General features: G+C 39.0%; 1 protein-coding gene across 1 annotated transcript in view; it reads right to left on the bottom strand.

Moving 5' to 3' along the window:
• Nucleotides 1-6101: 6101 nt before the first annotated feature.
• RORB (RAR related orphan receptor B) overlaps nt 6102-13332 on the bottom strand; it is a 184171-nt gene continuing 176940 nt past the window's right edge. The window contains exon 10 of the mRNA XM_008531416.2: nt 6102-13325. Coding sequence (XP_008529638.1) covers nt 13170-13325 — 156 coding nt within the window. The 3' untranslated portion in view covers nt 6102-13169. The remainder of the gene's footprint in view (nt 13326-13332) is intronic.

Below are 13332 nucleotides of genomic sequence, written 5' to 3'. Positions count from 1 at the left end.
TTTAAGTTCTGCTAAGAAATAGATGAGTATTTCCCATAGATTGGTACCATTTAACTCTCTGAGAGTTGAGTCTCCACAGGTTTAGATAAAATTACTTTTAGGAATTTAATTCCTAATTTCAGAGAGGAATGGTGTTTTGGAATGGAAAGTTTAGAGAGAGAAAACTTAGACCCTTACCCCCTTACTAATGTAAACTAATTATTTTTAATAAAAAAAAATAAAGATGGAGATTTTCTCTTAATTGGACAATATAGAATTAAGATGTGTGACAAGGGATTATTATTTTTTGGGGGGACGTTATTTTAATAGCTAATATTTTCATGGCTTCTTCTTCTAAGAGTAGAAACACAAGACAAAAAAAATCAACAGTTTCCATGCCTGTCATGTTTTTATCTTGTCTAGTACGTGCACAGGGAATTTCACCATGTAATGAACAAGAATTCCCTGACCAATGATGTGGATGTGAGGTTTGAGGAGGGGAAGTTTCTGCAGACTGAGGGTCATGAGACTTACTGTTTATTTTGGGAAAGTCTTTCCTGACTTTGCTTTCCCCACTCACCCACCCTCAACCCTCAGTCAGCTCATCCCACCTTAAAAATGATGTTTTATCGTTCCAAAGGGGAAAATTCAAATGGAATTTTACCTGAGCATGCTAGAGAACTGCAGGGCTTCAGGTTTGTAAAGTGTGGCGAGGATGGAAAGTACAGGGAAGGAAGTTGTTAACAAATTCTAGGTGATACTAAGTGGTAGCTCAGTATGGATCACACTCCGATAAAACTCCCCTGCCATTTGGTGGATCTCCTCTGCTGCCACTTGGCGCTATAAAGAGATTGTTAATTCGCTTCTCTATCCTCCGGGTTAGATATTTTTAGCTGGCTGTGAGAAAGTGTTATACATTCTCTTAGTTCATGTTTGAATACATAAGGGGGGCATTTGGTCCCTGGGAAAAGTGCATGGAAGGATGAGGGGATGTTTAGGATTGGCTAGCCGTATTTGAATCTCAGAATTCCCACTTAATCCACTCATTTCTCAACTTCCTCTTACAGCTTTCTTCAAATGACTTTATCTTCTTCCTCTGCGCGCTATTTTCTGATGCTGCTTTGACCTCTTTCCTTTTCATTAGGAACAAGTTGTGTGATTTGTGCACTGTCAGTTCATAAATAGCAGATATTCAAGGAATACCTTTATTTTTTTTTAAATCAATTTGGAGTGTCATTATTTCATTGAACGGGTGGGAAATTACAAAATATCACTGGAATGTACATTACATAAGAGGAGGAACTTGTCTGTTTGTTCATTACATTCTCTCTAATTTTTACGAATTGAATTATGTATCCCCAAAAGGATATGTTGGAATCTTAACCCCTAGTACCTTAGAATGTGCTCTTATTTAGAGGTAGGATTTTTACGTATACAATGATAATCAAGTTAGAATGAGGTCATTAGGATGGGCCCTAATCCAACATCACTGGTGTCCTTATAAAAAGGGGGAATTTGGACACAGACATTCACATAGGGAGAACACCACCTGAAGATGAAGGCAGAGACAGAGAAGGCAGGGTGATGCTTCTACAAGCCAAGGAATGCTAAAGATTGCCAGAAAACCACCCGATGCTAAGGGAGAGGCATGGAACAGATTCTTCCTCACGGCCCTCAGAAGGAACCAACCCTGCCAACACTCTCATCTTGGATTCTAGGCTTCAAAAATGTCGGGCAATACATCTCTATTGTTAAGCCACCCCATTAGTGGCACTTTGTTACAGCAGCCCTCGCGAACTGATATGCTAATGATCAGCACACTGTCTGGCCACAGTAGATGCTGAATAAATAAGAACTGAATGAATTAATAAACAGATGATCCCCTCCCATGGAAGGGCTTTGCAGTGCCTAGAATTGGGATTAAGTGACTGTGTTCTAGTCATCATAATCACTGCACATTTCTTCGTGATCCAAACCTTGAAGATAGAAAATTCTCTTCTTTGGTGCCTTGTGTGAGACAGAATAGTCTGTGCTAGGGCAGGGACCTCAGGAGTGTGGGATTCAGCTTTTTACCTTGTAAAACTTCTGGAAGTAAGGACTTACTAAGAACCCAAGGTATGAATTTGAACCCTGAGGAGAGAAAACAGAAAGGAAAAAACACAGATGAATATCTCAAACAAATCCTTCCACAATAGACAGAAATTGCTCTATTATTCACACATGAGGTTTGGGATAAGATATTTTCCCCCTGTGGGTAAAAGCACACAAATCAATTTGTATTAACCATGTCTTTTTATTCTGATGTCAAAATCTGGACATCAGATTTTGCTGACCAGATTGCTGACCTGGAAATACTAAAGATTGCCCTTCCCAGGGCTAGCCAGTTCCTAGGGATGGTAAATGACTTGCCTATGAGCACTCCTTTCATAGACCAACCAATCCAGAGCCCACGCCCCAACCGTCTCCTTTACTGGGCTCTCATGTTCTGCATCACTGTCCCCCAATCCTAATTACCCCAGGGCCTGGTACCACTTACTAGAGACAGCACCTAGACCCCAGAGCCCTCTGAAATTATCCAAAGTAGACAGTCCTAAGCCTGCTTACCCTGCCTCACCCGTTTTTTCCTAAGGTTTTCCTTCTACCTCCTGACTGACCTTGGTCCTTCCCCATGTGGACCTGTGTGGCACGACATGGCATGCCCCTCTTCTTGGGAACTGTCAGTAACAAATTATCTTTTCAATGGAAATTGTCTCCTGATCTGTTGGCCTCATCATACTTGAATACTAGGTAATAAATAAATAAATAATAAAAGCTACATTTAAAAACACAAGTGTCTGTAAAAGCTGTGTTCTAAATGCACATGTGACTAACATCATTGATATAGACAAGCTCCCTGATCGGGGCCCATGTCACTGATTTGTGTTACTGATGAGGTTATGATGAGGTCCTTCAAATGAACAACACTTATCTTTCTGAGCAGATTGCATTGTGGGAAATGTTTGGGATAACTGAGAATTTTTAGTGTGTGAAAAAGAAGACTGGAAGTGAGAAGTGAATGATGTATCTGTTTTTTATTTAAGGTATTGCTATGACAAAGATAGGTTTAGACACACACTTGCTCTGCTTAGTCTCAATCAGCAGAACTAACTATAACTGGGGATAAAAGATATGAGAAAGAAGATTTTGTTTCACTATTCAGAAATTAATTAAAAATTAACATTGTTTAAAAAACCAGAATGGGCTATGATGGGTGACGATGAGTTCAAGAGGAGAGTTAAACAGAGAACAGGTGACCATCTGCAGAACATCCTGTAAATTTTTTTGTAGCTAGTGTAACAGTTGCAATAGAGTTTATCTTTTAGTTACTTGTATTATGGCTTTGTCCTCTTGTATTTCCAACTTCCTTGGACCTATACCACAGATTCCATACAGGCAGAGTCTGTATCTGCCATATTTCACTTTCGTATTCCCCATGAAGAGTGCCTGGCACATAGCAGCAGAAATAAATATTTGTTGGATAAATGTTTGTTGCAGTAACTGATGGGTAATCAAATTAGAGACTTTCTTGGATTCCTTTCACATTTGTGTCAGGACTGCTAAGTGTTTCCCCAACCCATTTCCTTTTCCCTGGGCACACAGGTAGACTACATTTCCCATAACCTTTGCTGTTATGTGGTACCATGGGATTAATTCTGATTGTTGGAATGTGGCCAGGCCTCGCTTATGCAAACCTACTCTGTAATTCTGCATGCTCTCTCTTGCTTCCCTCATCTTCTGGCCACATGCAAAGTATCCAGTGACTAAGACAACATCTAAGATAACATTTGGTCCACTGTTTTGACTGCTGCACTGGGAATACATGATCACAGCTGTAAAGGTTTCCATCTCTTAAAAAGTAGGACCGTCTCTAAAATTTCTTACTTGTGCCATGCTATAGCTCAAGAAGTAATCAGTTCTCCAGATTCTCCTCTTTTTGACTGAGACTTTATGATTTGATGAAACCAGACTGGGGGATTTGAGAGGGACATGCCAGGACCAGGCTTTTATGTCCAATTTGTTTTACAGATTAGGCTTCCTGACCTCTCTGTTTTTTGTTTCTGCCTAACTGAGCCTTCTCTGAAATCTCTTTTGGAGAAAGGAAGAGAAAGAGTGTTCTTCCATTGCCCTTTGCCAATTGGCTGCCATTTCCCATCTCATTGCTTATGGTAAAATTATGTCTGTGTCTGGTGCCTCTGCTGGCGGGTGATTTGCTCAAGGGCAAAACCAGTAAAATAACAGCACATAGATAGTTGGGCAGCTCAAATTACACAAGGAGAATGGACCCCAGTACATGTATTTGACACATGTATTGAGTGCTTACACGATGCCATGCCCTGCTCCATGAACTTGGGAGATTTTAAGGTCTGTGAGACACAGCTGTCGAGAATTTTACAGTCTCTTAGAATAATATTTATTCAATCAGTTAAACTTAGCAAGTTCGAGTTCAGGAAACAGTGAAAGGAAACTTTTAAGCATGGTGGCTCGGTATCTGAGATACTCTCCTACCAAGATGGCATTAGAGAACTTGCTTCACTTCCACCTCTTCTCTAATTGGGTCAAGGAGCTGCTGCCACTTAAGGTATGGAGCCAAACTCTGGCTACTCCTTTGATAACTGAAATGCCTCATGCACACTAGCCTCGTGTAAGTATGGGAACATGTTGCCATTTCTTTTTCTTAAATAAAGGAGAGAATCTATGAACAGAACAAAGCTTTGTGCAAAAAAGGGCTTAATTCATACTTTTTGGTAATGCTATTAAAAGTTAATTATTGTCTTATATGGTCCAATCTGAATTTAAAAATGGTAAGTTTCATCTTGTGTTTCAGTCCTGCTTATCTAGGTTTCTGAAAAGACTTGAGATGATTTTACAATAAAGAGTTCCGTGATCAATTGTTGGTGGCAATTGGCATGAGCCTGGGATAGGTCATGATTATATATTTGCTGTCTCTGACTAGTCACTTGAAGACCTGATTAGAAACTGAGGGACATAAATGGCGCTCTCACAGAAGCGTGTGTGCAGTTCTCTGTTCCTGTCCTCTGAACAGGGCCACATGGGCTCTGGACGTCTTGGGTGGAGCTGTTGCTTGAAACATACTGCAAGGATTTCCACTGATTCCAAAGACTGAAGTTGGGAGAAACCTTACTGAAGGCTTTCTAAGGCATGCCCTTTGGTATGGGCCAGTGCTTCTAGTTTTAAATCTGTTAGATCTTGCTGTAAACTACCATTCTTGAAGCATTTCATCTCTAGGGACCCCAACCTGCAAAAATATCCAAGCACCTGAAAAATTGCTGGCCTCTCCTAGAACCGCCTTTTTCAACATCATTGTGAGTCTGTGATTACCCTCAATTGCTTCCTATTATAGTTTCAAATAAGACTGAGAGCATTCATATATCGGCGAGCATTGATTTCGGTGGTGGAGCAGCTTGGTGATGTTTTGTTAAAAAAAAAAATCAGACCCAGAGACATTAATTATTATCTAAAAGCTTTCATCAGATGTAGGGATTGTCACATCTATTTCAAACCTGCTGCAACTTATTTCAACAGTGTTTGCAGAGGAGTTGCTTATGGCTCTGCTAGCTGGTGCTTCCTTTTATGAAAGTTCTAGAAAAAGAGAGCTATTATCTTTGAGAGATGCTGCTCTCATTTTTATTGCAACATGGTAAGCTCTTTGGCTAGAATGAAGTCTGAGTCTTTTCTCAAGGAACATTTCTAACTCGCTCCAGGTCCATGAGGACACAAGAATTTCCAGAAAAAAATTAACCATTATTTCCTGGAAGAAGGGCACCTCTGTAGGAAGACCCCCATGAGATAATGTTTTCAAAACCAAATCTATCTTCTTCTTCATCCCCTCCTTGTTCCCTGTAGGGGGGAAAGAAATAATTAGGCAAGACTTTTTTCTTTTTCTTCTTTTAATTTTGTTCAGCATTAAAGGAGGGAACTTCATAAACATTGATTGTCATTTACAGAAAACATTCAGAAATCATGTGTGCATTATCAGGGAATGCTAACAGTATTCAACTAATAATTTACAAGACATAAAATAAGGACGAAAACCTATTACATTCTAAAGTAATATAAAACTCTTTTTTTTAATTGTTAGGGATTGCTGTTTTATTCTAGTATATTTATAATTAAAAAAACTCAATGCTTACTTCCTAAATGACTCAGGCTGCAGCTTTACTCACGTACACAGAAATTAGGGCTTATATATTAAACAAGGAAAGAGAGATAAGAAAATTGTAGATTTTAAAACTATATATGTCACAGGGTTTATTTGTGGTTTGCCTTTTGCCTCTATAGGTCAATAACAATACATGATAATAATGTAATTAAGCTCCAGAAAAATCAGTGATTACTATTGGAGGCATTATTCTTTTTAAAAAGTATAATTATTATGCTTTTTAGAGTGAATATTTTTATTTTACATACGTTTGGCAATGCAACTTTTGTGTATTGCCAACAATGGTGTGCATGTTCATAAGAGACATCGACCGCACCCTCGCCGGCTGCTCCAAGGTGCAGTCGTGGTTGGTAGGTACAGCCAAGCCCCAGACAGCCCATGGTTCCAATTGCTGGAGGACTTAGCATTGCTCTTCACTTTACATGTGTAGGCCGGAGCTAAGGTAAAAAACATTAAATCTCGGAATGTTGGAAGTATACGAAAATCATTTCTCTCAATCCTAAAAGCAAGGAAGCATTGTCAGGGATTTAAAAAATATTGGAAAGTCTCATTTAAATCTAAATATCTTTTTTTTTTAATTATAAATTGATCATCATAAAATACTAGCCTTTTAAAGTCACATTTGGGATGCAGGAAAAGCATCAGGTTCGTTGGATTTGCTTCTGCCTGTGTTGTTACAGCTCATGACACCTTGGATTTTCCTTCCCTCTGAGTCTCTCCCCAACCCTCCCCCAGGTTCTTTACAACATTTATTTGGTGAAGGTCAGTTATGGCTTCAGCGAATGAGTGGTCTGACCTCAGGTTACTAATAAGAAACAAACGTGTACAAAAATATTTTGTTCATCAGAAAGCAGAGTTTGTTTTCCTTAAGCTATTCCATGCAGAAAGGATTTGGACAAAGCCATTTGCTACAAGGAAAGATGACTTACTCAGGCAACATTATTGTTTTTTTTTAACTTTCCTTTTACATATTGTCTAGTTCAGATAGAGTTTGCAGGTCTTAGGCCAATCTTCAATACAAATTCTTTGGAGCAGATTTAATTGACAGCCCTGTCCCTTTCTCAGCTGTATTACAAAAAGAAGCGTACACTTAACACCAATGACCCGTCAAGATGCTTAAACCGTTACAACCAGTTTCTGAGAAATACATAACACACAGAAAGGAAGCCAGTACATATTTGTTCTTTGTTGGTTTTCCCCCTCTAAAAAAATTGTTACAAAGTCTTATGCTTAAACAGAGACATAGAAAAATCAGTGTATTCACTGTCTCCAGTTATTTACAGCAAAAATTACAGAGACAGCATACACCTCATTAGACCTTCCACAAGCATATATTAAAAGTAATTACATTTGAAAAAATATTTTTATTTTTCCTCTACATTTCTACAATACATACTCAATTTTCCGTGGGTGTAGTTTTCATTCTGTGTGTGTGTTAATCAGATGAAGCAGACGGTGCTGTGCTTGGATGTGGGCTCTGTAGCTTTTCAGACGTACCTAATGTGTGTCTGAATGTGGTGGTGACAGAGGCATGCAAACGCTCTCCCTCAGCCACTGCCAGAAGAGTGAGGATTAATACAGATTATGCTGCCCAGCTGGGGTAACCTGCGCTTGCCTCAACTGGGTTTATTCAATTCCAGTAACCTTGTGCTTTATTTTTGGCCACGAGTACAATCACTGAGCTGCTTTTTCTGATCCACTGGAGGTCGTGCAGGAGGCAAAGATGACCATGGCCAATTCACGTCAGAGGAATTTCAGCAGCTTACGGAAAAAGTGCACAAACAGACAACCCCCATCTGCTGCATAGGAATTCGCCATCCCGCACTTCAGAACGATGGAGGACTATGTTGTCATGACTCGAGAACTAATTCTTCATATACAACCAAGGGAAAAGAAAAACTTGTCGCAGATATTGAAGCCACACATTTAAAGAAACACAGTGAGACTCAAAAGCATAAAAATCGTGCATTTGACTTTCAGAAAAAAGTGGCAAGAAATCAAGCCGCCTGGCTCTAGGAAGCTAGGAGTTTGGGCACGACAAATAGAAGGATCTTTTATAAGCCACCATTACATTGAGTTATTTGCATTTTCAGACTGCTATCTTTTTCAACTGAACTCTTACTATATTCTCTAGTGATAGTCAAACATGGAAACCAAATTGAGTATCAGAAGGGGAAAATCTCCCCCATACTCCCCCTCCGCTCTAACATCATTCACAGTTGTGTCTGGACAGACTTGCTCCAGCCCAACAGGCCCCTCCATTCAATTTTGCATTAAACCAGAGGTTGCAAACTGTGGGCCCTCTTCTGCTCAGAGGTGTATTTGTTTGGTCTGCACTAAGCTCTGAATCAACTGACATTGCTTCCAACCTGAGAGATTTTCTAAGATTCAGAAGCTTTAGCAACACTTGAGCTTTAGCTGGCTAGTGGATGTCCCGTTTCAGATGGGGCATTTATTTGCCAGCTTGCCACTGGACAGCTTCACTCATTTGCATCCACTCTCTGGCCCTTTTAGACTTTTGAATTTTTAACCCTTGCTTTAAATAAACACATACCTCTGGTCCTGCAACACCCCCACGTCCCTGAAATGGTTGTCAACTCGTGTCTAAAAACCTGCATGGTTTCCCATATTAGGTTGCTGCTTGTACTAGCAATTGGAAACAAAATCAAATGCCACTTTGTCTAAAGCAGACAGTGGGCTCTTTCCTCTTCTTTATACAGGGGACTTTGTACAAAGTTTCACTACAGATGAACATTTTAAAGTTACTGCTGTTCTATTGAATGGTGGCTCTGTCAGGGCACAGATGTCCTTGCTTGAATTTACTGCCAATCATAGTAACTTCATTGGAAACAAAAGTTTATAGAGAAAAAAAGAGCCAGGATAAAGTTATTTCTTCTAATTTTCAATAGCAGTAGAATTTTTCCTTGCTTCTGTAATAAATGAAAACAAAGAACATGGAACAAAACTGACATCATTTGCATCTGACTGATGTTTTTGAAAAAAGCTCGTTAAGTTTTAGGTTGTCCTTGGGACACAAGAATTGCTTTTGCATTCAAGCCTAGTACACATGGGATTGTAGAGAGTGAGCGTGAGTTGACTATCCATGTGCGTGGTTTTCTACAGTTTATCTTGACTGCTGTGAAGTTAAGTGTTGAACAAGGCAGCTATGATAGGAAATGTCCTGATGCCTCCCTGGCACCTCTTGTTGATATCCAGGGTTCACTACGATTCTGGGTATCTCAGATTCTGCCAGGGAAGTATAATTACCCAAGAGACCACTATATTTTTTGTTTTCACCTACTCAGTGGCCCTTTAGTACAGAGCCCTGAAGACAATATTAAAACAAGGGAAATCCGGAAAGGATATGTTTGTAGAGCACATCTCCACCCTCAGCTTTCAGTCTTTGAGGATAAAAAAGCCTCAGAAAAAGGGATACAAAGGTGACTGAGTCACGGACAGTAGGGGTATAGCTGAGATATTTAGCCAGATTTGGAATCCCTTATCCTCTTATATTCCCTCCAAAATTTGCTTTTCCTTTTACAGACCATAGATAGATTGCAGTTTGAATTCACACAGCTTCACCTCCCTTGTCAGGTTCATCTAACACCGCTTAGATTTCTGTATTTTCCTTGTACAGGAAGCTTCGGTTTGCTGGGAGATATACATTCCTATAAATGGGGCAGCTGGCTTATTTGGCTCCTAGCAGAGTTTAGAAAATGAGACTAAGTTGTCCTTATTCATGTGCAACTTTTCAGCAAGTCCAAACAGTTTACAACATGAAGTTACAGCTCGTTGGTCTGAAAGCCTTGTCAGAGAGGTTCTCTCATTGGCATATTTAATTTATGCCATTTACAATTTGTTGTCATTTTCCTGTTTTGTTCCCCCTTGTTCTTGATGTACCTTTTTTTTTAAATGAAACATCCCTGAGTGGATACAGTGCAACATCTGCATCAAGCAGTGATTGTCATTTACGAAGCATGAATTGAAAAGTACAGATCATGGGTGCTTTCTTCCAGTGCACGCTTTACCATGAATGTGTTGAGAATATTTGTGAGTCTTCATGTGGAAGGGACAGAGATTACATGTGAGAAAGAAAGTTCTTACCAAAATTTCAAAATACCTCGACATGTAGTCACAGGAGATGTTCAAAGGGCAACTTTTAAAGGTGCTTTGTTACCATTGAAAATATGACTTGGTTCTCTTCTAATAGGCAGATTTGGCAGCTGTGGCAAAAAATGTAAATCTTTTTTCTCCACTGAAGTGAACTGAATGTGTACTGGTTTCCACTGTTTTGTTCTGGTTCAGTCGCTAGCTGTTTCCTGTCCCCTAGCTTCAAAAGGTTCATGCCGTCCCAATGAAATGTTTGCACTAGTGGAAACAACACAAATTCAAATCCAGTACCTCCTGAGGCAGACGTGGGGAACAATCTTTTTCCTACATCACCCATGGGACAAGTAAGGAAAAAATTCTCAGCCACTTCATCAATTGAGCCAATTTAAATCCTCTAAGGTAAATTAGAGGAAACAAATGATTCCCTTTGCAACTGAGCAGGAATTACAGGCTGACAATGGAAAACACTAGGCCAACAGAACAATGAAAACAAAGTTTGACATAAGTTCAAAGCTCAGAGGGAAACACCAAGTAGACACATTAAGCATCGCCTATCACAAGCCAATCATAAAACATACATTGCATTTGGAAACGGCTTGGTTTAATTGAGTGCCTTCCATTACCCTGTTTTCCTAGCAATCAGTAGAGTAATCTTTCCATTAGAAGGAAATATGACTCTTGGAATTAATTCTTTATACAAAGAGCTAGCAGGAGTGACATTTACACCAAAAAGAATTGAGTCCCTATAGCAGCATAATAAGCAGTCTACAGCTGTCTTCTTAGACACTGAAGGTAATTTGGTTCAATGTAGTTAAATTAATTGAATATAACAGTAGTTGAGAAAGAGATTCATTATTTTAAAGCCTTTTTGTTTTTCCCCATTGGTTTGGAATTCATCAATCATGAGGTGGGAAAAGGCTCTGTTTTCTAAAAGAAAAGACTAACACTACCGTTTGCTCATCAATGAGGAGTTCTGTGGCACTGTGGAGATGGCTCTCAACCACGCGACTTCGGGAGAGCACAGGAGATTAAAAAGAAATCAAAGTTTCCACTGATGGAAACTTTATGAAGCAAGTGTGTGTGTGTGTGTGTGTGTGTGTGTGCGCGTGTACGTGCATGTTCGTGTTTGACAAGGAGAAAAGGGGCAGGTCTTCAGGAGTTGGTGGCTGGGCTACTCTTACAGGAGATCATAATTTTCCTTGTCTTGTACACAAAGCTCTCCTCCAGCTTCCTTTTTAAAAATCTCATTTTGGATCAGACGAGACCAAAGACATAAGGCTTCCAGAACACAGGCAGAACAAACTCCTTGGAGTTGACGCTTTCCTGGTGATCAGTTTGATTGGAGAGCAGGTAGAGAAGTGAGAACTTGTACTAAGTCTAAATTCTCTAATCCTGATCTCACCTTTTGCATTCTGTACTTCTAAAAGTTGCTAAAAACATAATCTCAGGCTAGATGGATGATGCAATTCCAAGTTGCATAGGAAATAGTTTTAGCTTTGGGGTGTATTCATTCTATAGAATAACTCAAATATTTTCTTCTAATCTTCAAGTTTTTGCTATATTTTTATAATACAGCATTTTGGAGTTGAAAAGAATTAGAGGCTCCAGACTAGAAGGACATATAAAGTTCTGCTTCCCCCTTTATTGCTGCTTTTTCTATCAAACTTATTAAAGAGAATGAATAGAAAGAACTACTTCATTACTTTGTGTATTCTCTTTCTGGCTTTTCTTTGCCAAAAAAAAAAAAAAAAAATAGTTACAGAAAATCTTTACAAGAAATGGCATTGGGACCCTGGGTTCTGATTTACTCTTCTACTCTCATTTTATTAGAAAAAATTGCTGGTGGTGATAATCTACAGACTGTATTTCTCTGTTGATGACACAATAAGCACCAAAATCAAGTTTCTTTCACAACCTGAAATCCAAAGAAAAATAGTGTTTTATGTGTCCTGGTGAAAAAGAGGAAATATCTATTGTTTGGTCAAAAAAGTCCTGAACTCCACAATATTATCTGTGGTCTAATTCTTAAAACAGGAAAATGGCTCCAAGTACTTATTTTTTTCCCCCAAATATGTACCATCTTGACAAGGCTTTGACGTCATTGATAGAAATAGAGCTTTTATACAGAGGCCATGCATTATATTTATTCCTTCGTTGACTTATTTCTGAGTTGGTACCATCCTGCCATTGACTCTAGATGAAAACTCTGGCTGGGAAAACAAAATCCTGATTGTCTAACATAAAGGTAACATGTAACACAGAAGGTAAAGAATATAAGAGAGCCTGACTGAACCTCCTTTGCTAGTAGGTATGGTAGTTTAAGCCACAGTGCATGTGCATGAATAAGTAAAATCATATATAATATTCTCAGATATTATATACTTATTACATACATGCACAGTGCTTTCCAAGACAGCTACAAATTTACACATGCATCAACTATCTAAAAACATAGAAATAGGTAAGCCTATTAAGTGGAATTGTCTTAAATTATATTTGAACAATCAACAGGAAAAGTAATCATGTAAGGTACCGCTCTGTTCTCGTATATATCTACAATAAAATTCTATAAACAGTTGTCTCCCAAACATACCCAAATAAAATTAAAAAAAAAAAGATAACACCCAGTGTCCTATATTTGTATATTTATGGTCATTTCAAAAACAAACAAACAAATAAAAGAGCCCCACTCAGGTGCATATTTACATTCTTCAAACTGTAGCGGTGAAAAATAATTCTATTAAGTGCAGGACATTCCTAATGTTGCAGTAGTGACATTTTTCTTAAGTCTTCATGAACACATTGCTTTTGTCTTAATGGTGATGCATTCCATGACTATGAGACAGTTCTCTCGTCGCCTTCATTTGCAGACGGTGGCACAGTCAGGATTAAAGAGCTCCTTGTATAACGGAGGAAAGAGTGTATTCACTATGTCTGGATGCGATTGCTTAAATACCTGCAGTTTCTCCCCGTGCAAGTTGCAAACTGCCGTGATGGTTGGTATCTTGGCTATTAACTGCAGA

The sequence above is a fragment of the Equus przewalskii genome, chromosome 22 (genome assembly GCF_037783145.1).
Source record: "Equus przewalskii isolate Varuska chromosome 22, EquPr2, whole genome shotgun sequence".
Classification (NCBI taxonomy): Eukaryota; Metazoa; Chordata; class Mammalia; order Perissodactyla; family Equidae; genus Equus; species Equus przewalskii.
Note: the sequence above shows the minus strand (reverse complement) of the source record. Positions and strands in the feature narration are given on the sequence as shown.